Source organism: Agelaius phoeniceus, chromosome 12 (assembly GCF_051311805.1).
Source record: "Agelaius phoeniceus isolate bAgePho1 chromosome 12, bAgePho1.hap1, whole genome shotgun sequence".
Lineage (NCBI taxonomy): Eukaryota > Metazoa > Chordata > Aves > Passeriformes > Icteridae > Agelaius > Agelaius phoeniceus.
This window is the reverse complement of record NC_135276.1, coordinates 8,822,268-8,845,186: the sequence shown is the minus strand read 5'-3', so window position 1 is coordinate 8,845,186 and position 22,919 is coordinate 8,822,268. Positions and strand designations below refer to the sequence as shown.

The window sequence follows — 22,919 nt, the reverse complement described above, 5'->3', positions numbered from 1 at the left end:
AGATCTTGCTGCTCACTGAGCCATGGCCAGCAGGAAGGACAAGGGGAGTCCAGTGCACTTGGCAGCTCCCAGGGCAGTAGAGCAGTGGAGATGCCAGGTCCTGCTGCCAGGTCCTGAGCCAGTGTTCAGCCCTGCTGCCAGCTGGGGCTGCTGCTGAGCTGTCCCCTCCTCGCTGCAGCCAGGGACAGGCACTCCCCAGGCTGGGCCCCCTGAGCCATGGGCTGTGCTCTGCTCTGCTGCCCTGTGCCCCCTGTGCCTGCCCAGGGAAATGTGTCACAGTGAGGGGACAGCAGCAGCACAGGGGCTGTGTGCCAACAGCTCCTTCCCAGGGAGCTGCAGCTCCTCACCAGCAGGTTAATTAGCAGAATGTTCAAGGATCTGATCCACAGCTTAAGTGTGTTGTGTGCTGCTAAAAGTGGCACTTCAGTGCTGCAAGGGGGTTCTAGCAGCAGGTCAAAGGTTGCACTACAGTCAGCAGGAGTGTCATTTGCATGCCAGAGTATTTTGGACAGGTTTTTCTTTTTTACAAGCATTTGCTTTTTATTATTTCACCAAAATAAAGCATATAGCATACAGTGTTTTCACACATTTAGGAGATAAATAAGTGTATCTTGAATTCTTTAATACCATGATAACATATGTAATACAAAGTTATTTCTTCATTGATTTTAATTTAAATACAGCTTGTTTGCCTTTTTTTAAAAAACAAATTTTTATTGTGTTACAGTTCCCTTGTTAACTTACAGATGTTTAAATAACAACTGGGAAAATACAGTGATGTGTATTGCTAGAGATAAAAAGTTCCTCTGTTAGGATGAAACCTGTATATCAAGTTACCAGCCTGTAAATTAAAAAACCCAACACATTAAATGAATGCTGTCACTTGAACTGATAAAGAAAACCTTAAGAGAATAACAAATACTTCACCTCCAATTTGTTTGTAGAATAATAAGAAAATAATCCAGTTTTTGTATTTCCACACTGATTGGTATGCACATTAATTTATCTTCTACTTGTTTGCAATTATAAATAAATAGAGGTATAAAGACAAAATCTCATACTGCCTTCACTTGAATTTACCAGCTACAGTAGATGCATTTTTAAAATCATAAATGCATTCCCATTCAACTTAATCAAATACCACAGGACTAACTTCATGTGCTCAGTTTCATGCTGCATAGCTGAGAAAGGAGACAATCTGGTGGCACTTGGTATCTTTAATGGCACTTCTGTCAGCAAAGGAGAGGGTGCATTTGTCACTAGCCAGGCCTACCCTTCAAACCAGTCCCTTAGAACTGGCTTGAAAAACACATGGAGCACTAAGTAAAGCAACAATTCCTGTGCTGTGTGCCAAGCTTTAGCTAATGGTGCAAGGATCATCGTGGCTTGATTTCATTTCCCCTTCCAGCAGCAAAGTGATCACAGCCTTGCTCAAGTAGCTGCAAGTTCCCTTTTTTCCAAGTGGGTGGGTGTTGTAGAATGCAGTCATGTCACTCTGCAGAGAGGGAACAGAGGCTGCCATTAGTGAATGTGGAAAGCAGCCACACACAGGCAAACAAGAGCAACAGCAGATATGTTAAAAATGCAAATGTGGTTTTTGGACTCTAAAACCAGAGAATAAATCTGCTCAATTTTCAGAAATCTCCCATATGTACTTACCTGCATCTCTTTCTTCACTGAGTTTTCCAGGACTGCACAGATACCACCTTCTTAACATTTCTGAAAATGTCATAGCTGTCAGAGAACAACTGCTCTCCTGAAACATGCAGCTGTGTGATGCCTGTGTGGTGGAATGGTGAGCCAGGGCCTTGGGTGTACTTGAGGTGTAAACTGACTGAAGATTTATTCAGAAGGAAAAGATCCAAGATCCAAACCACAGGTAGCACATGAACTCATTCATTAATCAGATCACCAAAATAGGTGTCCTTCACTGAACACCTGGTTTTCACAGTTAGTGACATTAAAACACCTGCTTACTCTCAAATTATGTATTAGCTGCTCTAAAAAAGGTTGAATGCCTTAATTCAGGAAATTGGGTACTTTTATTAAATCAAGGGCAGAGATTGTGTGGAGGAAATAATAAGACTTTTTTAGTTTCAGGGTGTGTCTGAACTTATTAGAATAAATATTTTTGAAATTTATTACATGTTAACAGGGAATCAACAAAGTTCAAAATATTTGCAAATCCATTTAAGGAAGGACTATAGTTCAGACAAATCAGGAGTTTTTAGCAGTGTTAGGAAATCTTGAGACAGCACCCTGAGAACAAAGCCAGACAGGGTTACAGCCACTGCCAGCAGGCAGCCACCTGGGAGTATGGGAGAGCCAGGTTCCAGGAAACTTTAATGCAAGGAGCTGAATTTCCAACAGCAATCTTGAATATTACTCAGAACTCTGAATTGGGGGCTCTTTCTAAGAGACAAAAAGGCATTGCATTGTTCTGAGTGGGTCTGGGCTTGGAGAAAAACAATCCATCACTTCAGCAGAGGCTAGGGCAGCACCAGTAAAAACTGGGCTTGGCATGGAATTCTCCTCCCTGTTTGTAGGCACTGGGGATTTGCAGCTTGTCACAAAAGTCAGTAGCAAATTCCAGATTCCACTCAAGAGCCATTTGTGTGTATGATGGCACAGAGTCAGTGCCCTCCAACATGGACCAAAAAGATCATCATTCCCAGGAAATTGTGTTCTTTTCTAAACAAAGGTATTGTGCAAACTGACACATTGCTGGGACTGGCTATCTGCCTTGCTTTCAAATCTTGGTACAAAAATCAGTGGCACAAGAGTGAACATTGAAACATTTGAAAGAGTTCTGAAGCAGCACATCCTTCCTCAGCTTTAAAAGGAACTAAAAATTCAGCAAGAGGAAGGGCTGCTGCATGTCAATGTTATGAATCAATATATCCTTCAGAGCAGGCACAGATAACTTCAAATATATTGTCCACAATAAAATGCCAGCTGGAGTGAGGAGGATCATCCTCAGGCACTCTGGGACTTGTCCCACTCTTCTACTCTTATCTCCTCCTTCAACCAGGCCAATAAACCTGGCTTTATTACAGAATTTCAGAGCTTTGAGGCACCAAAACTTGTAGTGAGACTATTCAGAGATCTTTAAAGCATGAAACCTATAATTGTAGTGAAGAAAATATTAAAAGTATTTATTCCTTTATTTGAATTTTAGCCAAACTTTTACCAATTCATGAATGCAAATCTAACAGAAAAATCAGTAACTTAGAACAGTTCTGTATCTCAAGTTCTTATTTTAATACTGCCAATATGAATTCTTTGGTTATTAAAGTTTTCTTAGTCTCTGTGTTCATAAGATCCTAATTTCACACTTCCTTGCTGAACTTTAGTTTCTTTTGTTATTTTTAACTCTTCTCTGTTCCAGTGCCCCTCCTTAATGAATCCTTTCCCCTTTGAGGAGAACTCTTCCAGCTCACTGAGAGTCCCATTGCAGAGCCATGGAACACAGAGTATTCTCCTTACTGTAACATTTTGAATTTACAACTCAGCAATAAAGTGCACCCCTTTCATCTCTGCTTAGAGGCTCTTTGCAGACCTAGGCAGCACTTGGGTATATTAATTTCTTATTTGTGTTCCATTCTGAACTTCTGTCAATTGCTTTTTACTCTGAACTGCACAGAATTAACATTTAGAAGTAACTTCAATAAGAATGGTAAATTTGGTAAGACAGCAATATTTTACTCACTTGATTTTCAGCTCCCTTTGGACTGCTGTGATCTTTCTGAAAGTCATGAAATGCTTCTTGCACCACCTTGTCCAAGTCCACTTTGTCCTGGAACTCCAGCTCAGGATTTCTCTCCAGAATAACAGATATAACCATCAGCAACTGGAAGGCAGAAAGAGATTGTAAAGAAGACTTTAAATTTCATTTTTTAAAATTCAGGTTACATAATAGCACTGTTAGTAATTGCATATGCCTCTTTCAAGCAGGAAGCCATTTAATAATGGCACAGGTAATAGTGCACAGATAATAGAATCCTGACTTGGATAAAAGAATCACTGGAAAAGCAGGCTTTTATGAAAGGTTACAATTGCTGGTGACTGCCTAGCTAAGGGCATGGTGCAAATGATTGACATTAACATCCAGCTTGGCTGGGAGCCAGGAAAGTCATTTTCCAGTTTATTCAGTTCACTCTGTGGCTGCACAAATCCTGTGGAGAGAGTGAAAGGCAGCAAACACTGAACCTCAGCATTTGGTGTTCTGAGGCATAATCCCAGATGCTAAAATTCTGTTATGACAAAGTTTATCAAAACCAAGGAGAACAGTGAGCAGTAAAGCCTCAGCTCATCAGAACTGATGTTACTGACATCTGAAAAGGGTTTAAAATAGGCAGGTGAACATGAAGAGTGTTCTGTTGTAACATCTGCAGGCAAGCAGTGGAGTCTGCACTGCTCACCTTGGTTTGGTAATTTTGCTATCTCAGCACAAACTGGGGGTGCTCCAGGGAGCAGGCTGAGCATGAGCTGGGAGCAGAGTTTGGGGTTGGATGTTCTGGGAGGGCACAGAGCTGGGGACTAACAGTGAATGCTGCTGAAAGGTACCAGGTACCAACAGAGCAGGGCTCCTGTTCTCAAAGCAAACCTTGTGTGCACTGGGGGAAGGATTTAAACAGCACTGGGGGAAGGATTTAAACAGCACTGGGGGAAGGATTTAAACAGCCTCTTGCTTTCCTGTGAGGATGGGGAACACCAGGAAATGGGAAGGTGGCTGACTCAGTGGTGCAAAGCTACTCACTAGGCAGCCTCAGCAAAAAAGGAAGGAAGAATCATTCAGAGGGCAAGCTGGTTATTTTATTTTAGTTTTCCTTAGGTCTAGGAAATTGTTAGGAAAAGGCATGGGCTAAGGACTAGAAGGAAAGCTACTCTGGAGTTATTAGATTTTTACCTCCTCTGACCTAACTGTATTGCTGGTGTCATCAATATTTGCTGAAGGGGAAGAGCATTATGAACTCACTCTGTTCTGAACATGTAACAGGAACCTGTTTAATCCTAAAACCTGTAGAGAAACCTCTGAAGTGAGTGTTTATATGGAAAATGTTATTTCTTCAAATATTTGAGTCTAGGTTATTTGTTTGTTTTAGGCTGTAACATACTAATGCACAGTATAAAATGCCATTGATTATTGGCCACAGACCTCCACAATGATCTGCCTGTACTGAGGCTGGTCAATGTTTTGCAGCATATCTTCAACCAGGAGGGAAAAGTTCATTTCATACATCGTCATATCTGATAAGGTTGGTTGCTGAAAAACAAAGCATACTTTTATTAAAAGACCACATGCATTAAATCAAACCCACCCCCAAGCAGAGCCTACTGGCTTGCTGAACAAATAATATTCAACTAAGAAATAATAACCTTTTTGTAGGATCAAAAAGGGAGCAGATTTCAGAGTTCATGACTTGGAAAGAATCTTCTACACTTAAAGTTTTATAAATGTGCTTTAATAGAAATAATTTGCTTTCATTCTATTCTAATTGTATTTTACTCCAAATGAAATAGAAAACTTGGATTTTTTTTTCCCAATTAACAAGTTACTCTAAGTAAAACAGGATGGCATAAATAGCCATGAATGATAAGGTGCTTCACCATTGCCAGGCAGGTGAACAGCAGTGCCTGAGCCTGGCTGGGGATTACCTGGGGCAGGAACCTCCCTGCCACGATGAGGCCGTTGGGGGTTCTCTCCAGGATCTGCCACACGCGGTCGTAGAAGCCTGCAGGAGTTCTGTTCAGGGAGCCATCCAGCTGCCTCCTGTTCAGCCAGCTCCTGGGGACACAGGAGGGGACAGCTCAGCACACCTGGCACTCACAGCCTGCCAGGTGAGCAGTACAGACACCCCTGCTGCACACACAGCACAGGGCTCAGCATGCAGAGGGCACACGGTCACCCTGGGTCTCTGTGCTTTATGGAGCTGCAGAGGAAGCAGCAGCTCTGAAATCCACCCAGTGCAGGCCAGCAACAGTAACAGATCAAATTCATCAGGTCTAGTCATGTAAGAAAAATGCATTCCAGCAGAATTGTTGAAGGCAGGGGTTTTCCTGGTGATCTGTAGAAAACAAGTAACCTGCAAATTTAGAAAATTCAGCAGAATGGTTTTGTAAAACTAAGGCTTTGAGCAAACTGAGTCACATTCTTCATGAATCACAAATCCTATTTGCCTTCAGAAGTATACCAGCTTTTTTCTTTTTTACTTAAAGCCATCAAGTATGGAATTTAATTTTCCTATTTTTTCTTCTCAGTGTTACTAGAGGAATGGGGCTTTAGCCAAAATGTTTAAAACACCAGCAATGGAAATTGAAGAAGTGGCATCCATGGGTCTGAATTAATTGCTGGATTCACAAGACAGATTAAGTCTTGTGTGGGTGTCTTGAATGTATTTGACAGATAGGACTTCCTCAGGTTACTTAGTCCTTAGCTGCTTTTTGAATTTTAAGTAGAAAAATCAACACATTATTTTTTAGAAAAACTCCAATTAAGTTACTGCTTTGCAACATGCCTCATGCCTTTCTGGATTTCAAAGACCTGGTTCTGGTAGGCTGCTTGAAAAGAAAAAAAAAAGGGAAATTCCCTGATCAACTTGAACAATGTTGTTGTGCAGACCTTTCTCAGCCTGGCTCAAATGAATTCAGCACTAATAACTCTGGGGGTTTGGTTTTTGCTCCATATGTATTGGGAGATTAACATGACATGCTTAGAATAAAAACACTTGTCTAGAAAATGACCTGTTCCTGCAGACACCAGTGTGCTGGATGAAATTGCTAAAATATCTTGCATTAAAAAACTCTTAAATACTGGAGAAATGGTGAGAATTCCTTCTGAGATACAACCAGTAAAGAAAACACTAATTCTGACAACTGCATGCATGGTTTTACACTTAATTTTCTGAGGGTAGTTCAGCCCCAGCTACACCAAAAGACAAAGCAGACAGAGCATTGGTTTGGGTTTTTCCTGTGTTTTGTTTTGTTTTTTTAAAGAATAAAAGGGAAAAAATTATCACTAGGGGGTGCATTTTCTGAGCAGGTTTGAGCTCTCAGTAATTGGGATACACTTTCTGAGAACAAAGGAGATGTTTAAAGTTAACCCTATAAAGCCAGGGCTAAGCCAACATGAGTGTGGGCTCTTTTCCTGTACAACTGTATTGGATAGACATGGCAAGGTAAGAAAAAATTTCTCATAAATCACTTCTCAATTAAACACTAAACTACCAAAAAGTTGTGTCTACTACAGCAGTTTCATCTTATTCTCTGCACAGCTCTGTCCTTGGATTAGGATAAGAAAACTCTCATAAAAGCAAAAAGACCAGTGGTGTATTAAAAATAACAAGTTGTTTTCTTAATACAAAAAAAGAAGAATTTGAAGATGTGAAAAATGCTCTGACCCACCTACAGTAATAGGGTCAGAAAGAGAGTCTTGCAAACTGAATAAGCAAAGTGAGTTTCAGAGCTGTTTGGACCATTAAAAGAACAATGTTCCATTTAAAAAGAGTTTCTTGCAATCTTGTGCCCCACATAAATAGATTAAAAAGTGTAATCTGTGGAGTCTGTGCTTGCAAAAATGTCTTCTGTGAAAACCTGGAGAGAGGTTACTTGTGGAGAGACTGTTAGGGAGGTAAATAGACTATTAGCCCTTTCTGTATGACAAATTAATTGGCAGTGAGCTGTGGTATCACATTACCAGAGATTTTTTTTCTAAAAACATCACAAGACTAGGAAAAGCTGTCCTCAAAAAGAAGAAAAGAAAAGGAGGAGGAAAAAAAAAAAGGGAGTATTCTGTATTTCCTAACAGGAAGAAAACTTTTAAAAACAAGTCACTAATGGGCAGGGAAAAACGAGTTAGCAATACTGTACAGGAAGAAGTTAGAAAGAAGTTAGAGGATTGAAAGATTTGAAGGATATGCTGGTGAGTTTTTGTACTCAGATGACCCAAAAAAGAATCCTCATCCTCAGAAACCCAAGCCAAGTGCCCTTCAGTGACCTTCCCTGTGTGTTACAGGCATCAAAAGCAGCAGCTGCTGTGGCAGTGCAGGTGAAATCTCTGACAAAAGGTGGTGCTTGGATTCCTTACTGAGATTGAGCAAGAGCTTCCTAAAGAGCATTAATATGGGATGGAAAGTGCTGCAAAGGCCTTGTTCTGCTGTGCTTTCACAGGACAGTGTCAGCACCAACGTGAGCAGGGCCAGCAGCAAGAACTGCCCAGCACAGCCAAGGCTCTGAAAAGCATCTGGGAGATAGAGAACAGAGCCAGTGGGACTGGGAGATGAGGCAGGGACTGAAGGAGCTCTTTCCTCAGGAATTACAGACTGGGGAGAAACACAGGTGTGTCTTGAATGAAGCAGGAGTATAAACAGCAGGATGTGTGCTGTAATTCCTCTTTGTTGAGAGGAAAAGCCCAGCACCCATTCAGTCAAGGACTATGGAAATGATCAGCAATATGATGTGCCAAAGTTTGACTTAACCAGAAGTAAAACCAAGAGGAAGAGTTTTGACTTCACTCTTCTCAATAAAGTTAAGTAGAAATATTGCAATTTTAACTTATGTCTTGCATACTTGGTATCACAATGAATGTTCTTTTTGGCAGCTGGTTACAGCTTAGGGAAAAGATTCCAACTTTCAGGCAGTACCACTCTCTTTTAAGAATTCTAGAGAACATCTGCTCTTACTCATATAATAACCCAGAAGAAAGCAGGCACTGAACAGCAGATAAACTGTTCCTACAAGTCACTTAAGTGGAGGTATTGGGTAATTTTTGGCTTCTTTCCCCACATGAAAGAGTGTAACAGTTCACATTATAGCAGACAGATCTCTATTCTCTGGCAGTAAAGAGATTTCCACAAAGATAAAGCTGAAAAGAGAATATGCAATAGAAAAGAAACAATTCTATAACCTGGGCCCATGTGAAAGAATGAAAAAGTGCATTTTTGCTATCTTCCCTTTAAAAATTACAGATGATTACAGATGCCTGGTGATTTCAGGTGCACACAAAGCAGTTCAGGAATGAAATGTGCTTGAACATCAGTGAATGAGCTCAGGGACCCCAGCCCTCGTTACCTGCCCGGCTGCTGAGGCTGCAGAATGTCCAGCAGGAGCTGCTTCACCTCACTGGGGGACATCTGGTACAAGTCCTTGGCTGGCATATCCCCAGCTCTGATCTTCAGCTCATACTTCATAGCATGGATAATCCATCTACACGAGGGGAAGAACAGATTTAGTCATTCAATACAAAGTTTCCAAATAGGAAAAATTAGTCTAATAAAACAGCTCCTAAGAATTCCACACAATCCTGCTATTTGGCTGTCAGGACTTGCATAAAATATCAGACAAACACTCTCCTACTCTTCCTGTTTGATTGGAACATGATACAAGCTGAAAGGAATAATGCAATTCAGAAATGTGTTGTGGACCGTGTTTTCCACAGAGAAGATTGATTGGACTACATTCCCTGTATTCCATGTTCATTGAGACCAACATTTACCTGCCTTTTGATGTTAAAATTCCTACTCAGAATTATGCTCTGCCTATGTATGCATTTTGCTGATGAGTTTTAAAAAGCCATAAAATTTACAATATTTTACATTTACCAAGACTTCAGGGCTTATTTCTAGTTTTAGCCTTTGAAATTCATTTTTGCAGTCTATCACACTTTCTTTTTCTGCTCCTTTTTGAAAAAAAATTGATTCAATAAAAATATAGCAACAGTGAAGATTTTTAGCCTGAGGTATCAGAGGGGCAGAACTTGGCAAAGTGTTGAAGGAAAATGCTGAGTTTTATTGTGCACATTATGTAAAACCAGTGCTCCAGCCTCTGATGCAATATCAAAGATGAAATAAGGTACATCAGAAGCCAGATAAGCACAGAGCTCAGCCTCTTGCCCTCTCCACTGGTTCAGTTCCAGTAGGCATTACTAACAAAAGGAAACTGAACTAGTTCTTCTTCAAACAGTCCATAAGAGCTGATCAAGGCTGGGGTACATCAGAGCCTTCCTGTGTTTATCTGAGAATGCAGTGAGAGATTCAGGCTGTCATCTCCACAGCCACATTCTGTGGCCATTTAACTGTTTAGCTAAGCAGGTGCAGAATGGTTCTGCCTACATAAGTCAAGTCACACTCCTTCCTAGGGAATTCTCAGTAACTACTCAGAATTTGGAGATGCCTGGCCAGCTGATCCAGTGTTGATTACATCTGAGGTTTCCAGAACCGTGCACTGGAGGTGCAAGGTACCAGGGAGTATTGGGGTCCATTACATTAGCAGAACATGCTGCTTTCATTTCATTTAGCAGCTGATGAGTCCTTCTCTTGTTACCAAGATGAACAACACAGCTGGCTCAGGAGTTCTTTCCCCCCTCATGTCTCAGATGTGTCTGTGTGTGAGTCCCTCACTGGTATTTTCCCTTTGCAGTGGCCTGCAAACCACACCAAAGTCAAGGGTGGATCTTCTGCTGAGCTCTTCCCCGATAAGAGGTGAAATCAAGTCAGTTGGCTGGGAGTTTTTACAGTAATAGGGCTGTCAGAAACTTGATCTATTTCAACATGAAACCCTGAAAACAAATCAATAACAAGACACTAAATCAAATCATTATCAAACTGGAACGGCATTTCTGTGAGAAGGTTAATTTTGCTCACTGGAGTGGGTGATAACACTGAAATAAAGGAAATTGAATCTCTAGCATTAACCTTGGGAGAAAGAAAAAAAGTTGCAAAAAGGATTAGCTACAGAGAATAAGGAAGGGGAGGAAAGAGGAGTAACATGGATCTGTGGAGGGGACAGAAGAGCATTTAAGTGCAGAAGGATACTTCCAGTTAAAAGTAATACTGGCAATTTTTTGTTTTCTGATGACTGGAATGTACTGCTAAAGAAGAAATATTAATCTTGTATGCTAGAAAAAAGGCTGCTGGTATCTACCTCCAGTGCTGGAATGCTGTATTTTTCTCTATGGGAAAAAATATGGAAGATGAAACACTTAAGTTCTGATTCTAAAGCACGCTCACTGATTCAGTAAATCTCAGTCAGTAGCACCTGGCCTCTTCAAAGAAGTGCTTATTCAAATGCATGTCTCTATCTAAATGTGAAAAAAATAATTAACTTCTGTGGGTAGCAAAGTAAATGCAGATCCCATGGAATGTGACAGCACTCCAGCACAGCCTGTTTGTAGGTCACCTTGTCAAAGAACAGAAGAGCACAGGTGGGAGGTAAATGATGTTTTAACCTTGATTCAAGTTTGTGGCTCTACGTTCCCCTGCAATGCCAGAGGTGCTTTACTGACCCAATCCGTATCTTCAGCATCCCACTGAAGAGCTCTGGGGAATTGGAGATGATCCAGCCAATGTGGATGACCAGCTCCTGCTGCAGCACAGCCTCTCGCTCATCTTGCAGGCGGCATTTATCATAGATCATGTCCTTAATCACTGCGGGTGACAAGGGGTTAGAGATAACTGCTTCCTCCTGGCCAAACGCTCCCAGCGTCACCTGTGGCACAGGGAAAACAATTCAGAGGCTAGGGACAGCAAGGAAGCACTGCAAAGCAATTCAGAAACTAACCTGCACCAACCCTGCTTTGCTTCTTAAAAATTTCACAATACAAGGGCAGTTTTACGTCAATGGCTGATGCTTGTTAATACTGTTAATTGGATGCTATTGAAGTAATAAACTTCACTAACAACCACAGTGAATATGGAATCTATTTTTCCAAATTAAAATAAAAATACAAGACCACTGCTTTATAATCAGACTGTACATTAGGTTTAGACAGTTATATAATTTCATACATTTCAGCTGTAGAACACAATTAAAATTCAAAATTAAATTTATAGTTTTGTTTTCTTATTTCTACTAGCATGCTAAAAGTTACAGCCTTAATTTTAAGAAAATATATTGCTGGTACCAGATTGTTTAACCACAAAAAAGGAATTTATTAAAATTCTGGTTTGTTTTTAATCTATTGTCAGTAAGACAGCAACACTAGTTTTTCTGCTATAATAAAGATCAAGGAAGGGATGTTAGGTTCAAAAGTTGCCAATAGCCTCAAATTATGCAGCATGCAGGTGTGACCTTCTCTACAGCTGAGTAGCACCATAAGCACAAATCCAGACCTCAGTCTGGGGTAAGACAACAACATTGCATGTAAGCAGGTATACACATACACATGTTTAACACAGAAATACAGAAATATTCAATTTGTATTATTTAGAAGCAACTATTCATTAATTTAATTAAAATTATTGTGCTGGGGAAGAAAAATAATGCTCTCCTTAGGAAAGGAAAAAACACAATTAAACTTTCTTTGAAACAGAAAACCCTGACAGACCTTTTGCTCAGCTGCCACCCACGTGTTGTGTTATGCTCAATCACACAGGGAATGATTACATTTTCATTAAAGAAGTCTTTCAAAAGATGCTTTAATACTTCATCTACTTTTGTCAAGTAAGAGGGCATATAGATAAAATCACAGAAAGGTTTGGGTGGGAAGGGACCTTAAAGATCATCTTGTTACAACATTCCTGCTCCAAACCCCCTCCAACCTGAACACTCCCAGGGATGGGGCAGTCACAGCTTCTCCAGGCAGCCTGTGCCAGGCCCTCCTCACTCTCACAGGGAAGAGTTTCTTCCTAAGATCTAATCTGAACCTGCCCTATTTCATTTTAAAGCAATTCCCTCTTGTCCTGTCTCTACATGTGCTTGTCAAAAGTCCCTCTCCAGCTCCACTGGAGCCCCTTTAGGCACTGGAAGGGTTTCCAAGGTCTCCCCAGAGACCTTCAACCCAAGGAGTTTCAGAAATCATGCCCCTTCCTGTCTTCCATAAATACTGAACTGTCTTTTCAGTCTTATTCTTTCATTAATTAAAATTATTATTCAGTTCCAAATACAATTATTAAACATATATTTATTTTCTCTAGATTTCTCTTCTTTGGTAAGGTTTTTTTTAAGCCATTGCATACTTTTAAAAGAAGCATCAGAGGCCTTGAAAATGAACAAGCCATTTGTTTAGTTTCTGTTATCATTCCTTAATGCAGTTCTGAGGAGCAAAGACTTACCTGCTTGCCCTGAACTAAAACATTAGTAATAGATGGTGCAAGGCTGTCCACTAGTTTACCTAAAAGACTTGCTGCGAAGCGCACAACAGACCTGAGGGCAGAAAACAGAGCAATCCCACTACATATCACATGCTAGTTTAATGAATTCAGATAGAAAGCTGCAGTCTGCCACAGCAGAATCTCAAAATTAACTCAGTGAATACATACATTATGTACAAAGTGGAATTTGGATCAGGTTTTATGCAGTCTTCTGTAGGTTCTCATTTTTTAGTTCAGATACAGGTTAATGGATCAGAAATATATTTAGTTAGAACTCATTAAACTACCAGTTCCATAAAAAGCTTCTTGTTCTCTTCTCAACACCATCTTAACCAAAGGCAGGTAAGAAATGCCAGCTCCTCTCTTATGACATTTTCATCATTTTGCAAGAGAACTTTGGTAATTTTTAAATTTACTTATGGAAGAGTCAGAAAGATTTTGCAACAGAAAGTATAACACATAACACCAAAGCCTTGCTGTGTGTTCCATGCTGAGGTAATATTTTGCATGTGCAGCATGAAAAGAAGAGACTTGTGTCACCTGCCAGGTTAAAAACAAGCTGTAGCTTCTAAGAACACATTTTTCCATGTATGCAGTAGGTGGTTAAAGATATGAATACATTTAATAATAATTTCCTGACAAAATACCAACCTAACAGAACTGTAATTGAGCTTTTCTGGCATAGGTTTTGAGGCTACTAAGAATCATTTATTCACAGAGATGAGGAATAAGCTGTAATATTCTATGGTGTTAGTAAAAAACTCAAACAGTTGATGTTGATTCCTGTGAAAACTGCTACACACTCCTTAAGATCAAGAGCAAAGCATTTCAAAAATGCATTAGCTGATACCATCAAAATGCAAATAAGCAAAAAAAATATCTCACAGAGCTGCACTTCAGATTTCTGGGCACTTTACCTGTTTCCCATGTACCAGTAAAGTAGTAATATGTGGGGTTATAGAAGAAGAAAATTTCTGTGCAAATGCAGCACTGTAGCGCAACACCAACCTATATGTGTGTCACATGGCAACCAGGGAAGAGAAATGAAAAACAGTTTATATATTTTGTTCCTAAAAATACTTCTGATTTTTATTAATTACAAAAAATACCACCAAGGTATTTTGGGTCTACCTCATTATTGGCAAAGGCCCATTTAACTGCATGTAGAAACAAAAAAAGAAAAACATATTTGTATTTACTGACCTGTAAGGAATAGTTACAGAGTGAGAGAACAGAGTTCAGGACAGGCTTGACTTTGATAAAAAGAAATTAAACTTCTACTGAGCTTCAGGGCAAAGAAATTAATAAACAACATGTAAATATCAACCTACTTGCTGAAACCTTTTAAAGTTATTGTGTCAAAGTCAGGCTTAAAGCAAATTACTTCAGGGCAATAAATCTGAGTTAGTGCATCAGATTAAATGATTTATATCTTATCACCAGCCTTCCTACATGGCACTAGTGACAATATTTTATCATGCCCTGTAAGAAACAAGAATATTAACATTCTTCTCACATTATTTCAATGTAATGGGGCCTGTGTATTGGCAACAGCACTCAGTGCAAAATCAGCCTATTGCTTTTGTATTTTAAAAGATAACAGTAAGAAACTGTTTCTTAATTTTTTTAAGCCTATTAAACCAGACCTTCAGCTGCCATGCACCAATACAACTGTCAGGAATGCTGCCATTTTCCCCCTTTAAGTGTGTGAGAATCCAGCCTTACTTTCTATAAAAACATTAGGAAAACAAAACTGGTGTAAGGCAGAAGGAACATGATATTTGTATACAAACCAGAGCTTTCTGCTGCCAGCTCGTCTGTAGATTCTTTCAATGTGCTCAGCAACAGTACCTTAAGGGATTGAACAAAGAAAAGAAAAACAAAACACAAGCAAAAAAAGATGCACAGGCTATCATTTAATAGTAATAAGGCAAGTTTGATGAGACCAGTTAATTCTGAAGCTGCTTTAGCAAAGCACTTATCTATTATGGTGTACATCTAAAATTCAGATGCAATCAAGTCCCCTGTCTCCTAGTTTATGTTGTTATGAAAAAGCCAAACCAGATTTCAGCTGAATTTGCTGTGCCTGCTGTAGAGACACCTATAATATCACCTGTTCTTGCAATATATTGGAGAAAATTAATCTACACAGAGATTTGGCCTATAAAGGTACACCCCATCACAAGTACATCCTCAGACTGCAGAACCTCAAGTTCTTCAGCCTCTGTGTTTAGATTTGTGTGTTATTGATTGGGTGATTACTCATGTCAGTCTCACAGTCTCCATGCACAGAACTCTTAGGCAGTGGCTCAGCCCCTTCAATCCAAGGTGCCTGTTAACAAGGTTATCATCACCACCATTTCATATGGGATGGCACTGACAGGTCTGCACAAGTCAGCTCTGAACACTCAGAGGCACAACTGCACTTTTTTTGGATTCAATTGATTTCAACAGCGTTTTTAAGTCCATCATCGTGATCCAATGGCTGGGTTGTAATGGTAACACTGCTTGCTCACAGAGGTTAGGGAATCTGCCCTGAGCTGTTTCCAGAGCAAAGAACACAACCTACAAAGGACTAAAGGAAGCTCCTGAGCTCCCAAAGCCTCCCAGCACTTCAGGTGACAGCTGGAAAAGGCCACAGCAGAGCCCACATGGCCTAAGGTGCAGATTGTAGCCACAGCTTGCACAATGCACTGGGTTATCAGCCAAGGGGTTTTATCCCACTTGAGGTGGCTTTCCAGTCCTGTGGGCAGTTTTGGGCACCACAACAGAGGAAAGATAAAAAGATATTAGGAAGTGTCCAAAGGAGGCACAGGAAGATGGTGAAGGATTTAGCAGGAAGCCATGTGAGGAGTGGCTGAGGTGACTTGGCTTGTGGAGGCCAGAGCAGACTGAGGAGAGCCCTCACTGGGATCTGTAACATCCTCACCAGGGGCAGCAGAGGGGCAGGAGCAGATCTCCTCACTCTGTGACCAATGACAGGACTCAAGGAAATGGCTGGAGTTGAGGCAGGGGAGGTTTAGGTCGAATATCAAGCAAAGGTTCCTCACCAGAGGGTGGCTGGGCACTGAGCAGGCTCCCCAGGGCACAGCACAGCCTGACAGAGCTCAGCAGCTCTCAGGCACACGGGGGGATGGCTGTGGTGGGCTGTCAAGGATGATGATCCTTGTGGGTCCCTTCCAACTCACAATATCCTAGAGGTTCTATGATCTTGGTAACACAGCAATGCAGATACAATGTATGTTTATGTCAATATGACAGCTCTTCTCCACATGAAGCAGCCATCTCCTACCAAAATTAAGAAGCAGGGCTCTGTAACATGAGATGGGAAGTCCCATTGCTTGATGAGTAACTAAGAGTTACTCATACTATTTGATTTGAATAGCCCTCTTTTTTCTGAGTAATCATATATAAAAAGGCAACTAAAAAGCAATCTTTGGGAAAAAAGACAAAACACCAAACTTTGCAGCACAAAATCCCAAAGCCTCAGTAGCCTTCTCAGAATTACATTACAGGAATTTAGACCCTGTGCTCTAAAACAAAGCCCTAATACAAAACCAGAGCTTCACAGATACATTGAACTGAAGTGAGATTACATCAAAGCAGAATAAAAATTCAGTATAAAGCCTCATATAGTACAGACTATTTAGACTTTTGTTTCTGTTTTCTTTGTAAGGGCAAATCCTGTAATTTTTTTCTAATCTATGCATACAAAATTACAACCAGATACAGCACTGGCCTATCAACAGTCTAAAAGCATTCCTATATCCAGCAGCTCATTCCCCACCACACCATCAATTTGCATCTCCTATTTAATGCAGAAATTGCTCTAAATGGCAGAGAAAAGAGCTCCATAAGTGCTGGCAAGCACAGCTCTTATTCATGTTCATTGCAACTGAACACAGAGCTGCTTCCTCAGAGCAGTGACATGGCAGGAGCTCTTACCTTCCTTGGTGATGAAATTCGGCCCTTCCCTTTTGAGCAATATACTCGAGAGTAACACTTGACTTGCCAGGCAACTGCAGTCCTTAAATAAAAAACAGCAACAACAGAACCATAAACAGCCTTCAGATTGTCACTGAAGCAAAGCCAGAAGAGCTATTAAAAATTTCAGGTGAAACCAAAGGGCCTTTTCTTCTTTTCAATTTAAGGAAAAGTATAATTATTTTATTTTCAAGGGGATTTAACAACTATTCCATACCTGTGTGTGCTGTCTCCTTGTCACTGCTGCATACAGAGCCTTCTCTGTGGGTCATATTAAGCTGTAATAATTTGACCTTGGAAAAGTTTCCTGATTTTTCATTCTCAGGTCCTTTAATTTACAGCAGAAATGCTTGTAATGAAATAGGGAACCAAGCAGAACACTTGGTGTGTTTGTACCAACACTAGATCTAGAACAGTTACTGAAGTGTTCCTCTAGGTACAGGAAACAAGTGGCAGATTGGAACCATCCCTTGATGCCATTAAGAAGTTCCCAGTCCATTCAAGTGAATGCCCACTGCTCAAGTCTCTTTTGATAAGCAATTTGTCAATAAAATATCTGTTCTTAGGACACATGCAAGTGGATCCAGAGGGTCACCTGGCACCAGGGATGACTGGGGCACCTGGCAGAACTGAGAGCCAACAGCTACACTTGAAGGGCCAGGGAGCTCTGTGATGGATAAAGAGGAGGATTCCCTGAGTATGGAGAGGAATATCAGATATTTCATATTATTAGCTGTGCCCCAACACTGATCATGCTGATCTAAGGCTAAAAGTAAAAAGAGTATCAGCACAGAATTTCTTATTTCACAAGAATGAAGTTACATTGTACTTTTATCAAGTTTTCTTACATCAAGTTTCTGCAGGATCTCATATGTTGACTTGTTTTTCCAGTCATTAATATTTACATCTGGTTGCTGCTCAAGTTCAGAAGCATTGGGAGTACTAGATTGTCTCTTGACTTTTGAATGTTTTGGAAGATCCAGCTCCTCCAAACTCTTAAATACAGGAGCCCTGAAAAATAAGTATTTAATTTCTTCATGGTTCAGAAAATATTTTAATAATCACATAAATCATCACCACTATTTACATATAGCCTTACTCTTCTGTTTCAGTGATGCTTAGGAAGTCAAGTTGTTCAACAACTGCTCCAGAGATTAATGTCTGCAATGAAAAATTGAAAACAAATTTTAAAATATATACATAACTATATAGCTGTCTTTTAATCTCAATATGTTGCTGGTGGTTTCCATTGAGAAAGTAGTTTTGTTATCTACAATTCCAAATATTTTACACTTTCAGAGTATTTTTGCTCTTTCATGAGGAAAAAGAGAGCTTAAGGCAGCAGAAGTCTCTTGGGGCTGCTGTCTCCTTTTTGCTCATGTTCCATTTTCTTTTGTCCTGTCCAGCTCCATCCAGCACTGCCCACCCCAAAGCCAGGGCAGATGGAAACACTGAGACTGAGGATTTGCCTTCCTCAGAGTCCTGCACAGTCCCCATGTTCTGGAGCCCACAGCTCATGATTCCAGGGATGGCTGAAGGCCAGGAGGTTTTCCTGTCAGCCTCACTGATGTTTCAGGCAAGCCCTACAAAGAACATTCCCACTCTGTGCTCATTCCCTAACCCAAGCATGCCTGGCCTAAGTTTGCACATCAAATGCAGTTTACAAATACTTCCATCTCAAAAGATTACAGAGTTGAAAGTCAGTGCTGCATTTATCTGATGCAGTCATTACAACTCATTCACTCTGAATTTATAGGAATTCCCCATTTATCTACTGCCAGAGGAATTGTATTGTACTACAGCATTTTTAAGACTGCTTTTGATTGGTCTCATTAGCTAAATAAAACTGAGTGTGTTTTGTGACTTTTTATATTCCATTTTCATTGTACATGAGTTGCAGTAAAACATTGATCTGTTACACTGTGAGATGACAGAATATAAAAACCCTGCTTTGCTTTTATTACTGGTGCCATTCATTCTTTGCCTTGCACATCTGCTTGAACACATGATGACAATGAAAGTAAAAATCAGAAAAGAGCTACAAAACTTCTGAGCATACAAAATCTTAAATTAAATCAGATTTGGTATACTTTACAGCAAAAAAAGAGCCTTCACCCAATTAGAGATACAAATTCTCTCTCAGGCATGTTTAACATGTGCACCTTAAAGAAGCAGCTGAATGCAACTGACAAAGATCAATATATATTTTGTTGGAATAAATGAATTATTCAAGAAAACACCAGGAATTAGAAATGTCCCCTGTTCTCTTCCCAAATCCTCCCCTATAATGAAACAAGACTTAACAAAATGCCAACTGTGCAGTAAGACAGAGACTCCAGCTCAGCTGCTGCAGAGGCACAGGGTGCCCAGCAGGAAAGGCACCCACCCACCTTCTCCACTGGCCTTCAAGTCAGACAAACATTTGTTTGTATCCTCCCATGTGCTCTGTTCAATGGCTAACAAATAAAGCAAAGACCAGGGACTGTCCACCATCTTAAACCCTTTAAAACAACTCCTTACTTTTTATATTGGAAAAAGAATCTTTCCAGAAGGTCAGTGAGTATGGAAGGCAAAGTTTACTCCCCAATGGCTGTCCAGTGCAGTGCTTAGAGTAAGGACACAGGTAGATGGAGAAACTTCCTTTCTGATAAATCTTTCTTGCAAGGCAAGAAAGTCATTGCAGTCAAATTTAAAAAACAAATAACCAAACCAAACCACAACAACAACAACCCTGTGGCCAAATGAAATGTTTTCCATGGGCAGTAATGGCATTTGCTCTAGGAAGAGTCAGTGGTACCAGGGGAGACTCCATGACCTGCATGTGAGCAGGAGAAATACATAAATACTTAAAGATTGCAGGGATATCTTAAACCATCACAGCTAGAAGCATTTTCTTTCCCAATGACCCAGCTCTTCTACAAATTAATGATCTTCTAGGGAACAAGAAGTCTGTCTTTAGTCTTCTCTCTTACAAAAAAAGTATAGTTCAATAGGTGCAAACTAAGATTAGCTGCCACATAGGAGTAGGTAAAGTCAGCACCTGTCTTGGTAATTTTCACATTTTAATGAAGCAATGTTCCTGCTTTAAGATTCATTCAAACAGTAAAGATGTTAAAACTAGATCTTAGTTCTTGTAAGAATTTTAATATATGTGAAGCACTTTTTTTCCCCCCCCTCTGTGATTACCTAATCAAAAGAAATCCCTCAGTGCTTGACACTGTGGCTTTATCCTTTGGTAGTAATTTCACAAGATTGCCTAACAAAAAACACCCCTTTCCCTTCTGAAAATCCTCTGTGAAGATTATGACTTTCAAAAGACACATCAAAAGGAATTAAAATAAACCCATGTTTCTGTTGAGACAAAACAAACAGTACTAGATGTCTTGACTTCTTATTTTTATGAAACTAAATAAAATCAGAAGTCACATAAAGCCCCAAAGTAGTAAGAATACATGTAGCAGTACCAGGAGGAAAGAACACAGGAGTCAGGAGAGACACCTTACCTGTACTCTGTCAACGTGAACCTTCACTCCTCCAACAAGTCCCTTTCTAAAGGCTGCCAGCATATCTAATATGGGACTGAATCTGCTCCCTCTGCAATTTGAAACAGAACTCCATCAATCTTGCCCTCAGGAAAGCCCCACACTGCAAATGCTGCTTTTCTCCCTCCCTACCTGATGTTGTCCTCCCGGATGAGCACCACGAACAGGGGCCGGCCGTGCATTTTCCAGTACTGCTTAATGAACTGCAGGGCATTCTGGGCAAGGAGGAGCCTCAGTCACAAAACACCCCAAAGAACACAGCCAGCACAACACACAGTGCAAGACAGCAGAGCACCTACAGCCCTGAAAACCCAGCAGCTTAAAAACACCTCAGCTGCTAAAGCACCAACACATTTCTGCAACAGAAAGCTGCTGTCAGGCCCTGCTATTCCCTAAGTGTTCTGAAAATACTCCTAAGAAAATGAATGGATCATGGAGCAAAGGATGAGACAGGGCAGTGCTCTGAACTACAGGCAACAACCTAGAAAATGTGTGTGGGGATCCAGGGCTTGAATCCCAGCCACTGGGATGGAAGCACCAGGGCCACCTTCTGTGCACATGGGGAGTGAGCTCTGAGCTGCTATCAACCTTACAGACAGGAAGGGGAGCAGGTTTTAATATTGGTGCAAAATCAAGTAGTGTCTCCTCCATGTAAGGCTTTCATATCTCCTGTAAACACCAGTCTTGTTCCTTTTTTCAGGCAAGAACATTTGTTCTTCCAAAGAAACTAATGATAATTTGCTTGCTGCCCTACAGCATTCCCAGTCACTTGGGGGGCAGGTTTTTTTGTCACAGGGAGATACTCACTAGAACTCATACTGGGCAGACATGATATTTGTCTCAATACACTTTCTAGCTGCAGGTTTATTTTTGTATTATAATAATACACACTCTACTGTGTTCCCCTTTCAGTCTTCTGTTTCATCAGACTGCACAGTTTATTCTTCTACAGACTATTTTTGTCAGTTACTCAAATGAAAAGTTACAAATACCTTAATGTCATCAATCAACATCATAACATCCTGAGACATGTAGAAATCACTGAGATCAAAAATGATCGAGTAGCAAACTACAGTCTTCCCCAGGATTCGGTAAATCTGTTGAGAAAGAAAACTTTCATTAATCTCTTCTTTAAAACATCCATCAGAGCCAAATACCAGGACTTGAATGTCATAAAATATGCACAAAATAATATTACATTTCAATTCTAGTTAAAATCACATAGACTAAATGTTTATCTGAAATATTTATCAATAAGGAGAATATAAACTTTTCTTGTAATAACCTTTGATGTTCCAAGGCATCCTATGGGTCTGTCCGGTCTTCCAGATAATCCCAATTTCTCATTGACTCCCAAATGGAAGTAAGCCTGTGAAAAAGAGTTATGAAAACTGATAAAAACCTAGATAGCAGCCTTCTCCATCTCCTGCCACATCTCACAAAGAAAGCTGTGTGCAGTCTGCTTTGATTAGAAAATGATTCAGAAAATGTGGCTGCTATTGCTGTTCAGGGCTGTGTTTTCTAAAAACACTTGTTTTGTTTCCTGTATTAGATCTTCTTTTTAACTTCTTGCTCTGCAATGATTACTTTTCTATTCTATGTAAGTAAAATATTTATTGATTTTTCAAATTGCTTATTGAAATAATTTTTAAAGGATCATTTGCATTTATTGGCTAGCCAAATTTGCCTTCTGTAATGCTTTTCCAGAGTGGATACAAAAGTAAAAGAGTAATATAGGAACCCTTTAAATATCTTTGTACAAATTTGTAAAATTAATGCATCAACAACACAAGCAAGAGGGAATTATCTCATTATTCACAGCTTGATTCTTATTAGTTATGTATGCCTGTCATTCAACTGATACAATTTTGCAAAAATAATTTTCACTTATTACATTTTATCAGTATAAAACCATAAGAAAACAACTAATCTGAGAGCAATACAGTATAAATGCATCAGTTAAACCTGACTGAAAGATGTAATTTTTCCTTACTTGGCCTGTTTTAGGTAAGGAACCCACCATTACTGCAGAATATTCAGAATTCTGAACATTTTCTGAAGTTCAATCTTTTTTTGTGTTATAGGAAGATAATTCAGAAGCAAAGAAAGCAAACACTTGAACAAACATTACACTCAATAGCTTTCTATTGCTGTCAGCTTGGGGCCTTCCTGATCCTGTTTCTGCACTAATACCAAGAGCTATTTAAAAAAGGAAATAAACAAAATTACCCACAAGCCCTGTTGATCCAGAGGAAGGAACTGGATTCAAGTGGGCAAGGATGGAGACATAGAGCACTGATAGCCT

The 22,919-nt window shown here is 40.0% G+C and overlaps 1 protein-coding gene across 8 annotated transcripts in view; it reads right to left on the bottom strand.

Moving 5' to 3' along the window:
* Positions 1-513: 513 nt before the first annotated feature.
* Positions 514-22,919, bottom strand: part of PHKB (phosphorylase kinase regulatory subunit beta) — a 67,118-nt gene continuing 44,712 nt past the window's right edge. For 6 of the 8 annotated variants that reach the window (XM_077185012.1, XM_077185010.1, XM_077185016.1 and 3 more), the window contains 15 exons: positions 21,900-21,983; positions 21,607-21,711; positions 20,747-20,829; positions 20,576-20,666; positions 18,172-18,233; positions 17,921-18,083; positions 17,034-17,115; positions 14,882-14,939; positions 13,050-13,140; positions 11,282-11,484; positions 9,070-9,204; positions 5,659-5,788; positions 5,159-5,266; positions 3,710-3,850; positions 514-1,495 (listed from right to left, as the gene is read on the bottom strand). In XM_077185012.1, coding sequence (XP_077041127.1) covers positions 1,358-1,495; positions 3,710-3,850; positions 5,159-5,266; positions 5,659-5,788; positions 9,070-9,204; positions 11,282-11,484; positions 13,050-13,140; positions 14,882-14,939; positions 17,034-17,115; positions 17,921-18,083; positions 18,172-18,233; positions 20,576-20,666; positions 20,747-20,829; positions 21,607-21,711; positions 21,900-21,983 — 1,674 coding nt within the window. In that variant the 3' untranslated portion in view covers positions 514-1,357. Of the gene's footprint in view, positions 1,496-3,709; positions 3,851-5,158; positions 5,267-5,658; positions 5,789-9,069; positions 9,205-11,281; positions 11,485-13,049; positions 13,141-14,005; positions 14,097-14,881; positions 14,940-17,033; positions 17,116-17,920; positions 18,084-18,171; positions 18,234-20,575; positions 20,667-20,746; positions 20,830-21,606; positions 21,712-21,899; positions 21,984-22,919 lie in introns of all 8 variants that reach the window. The other 2 variants (XM_077185014.1, XM_077185015.1) reach the window with 1 other exon arrangement.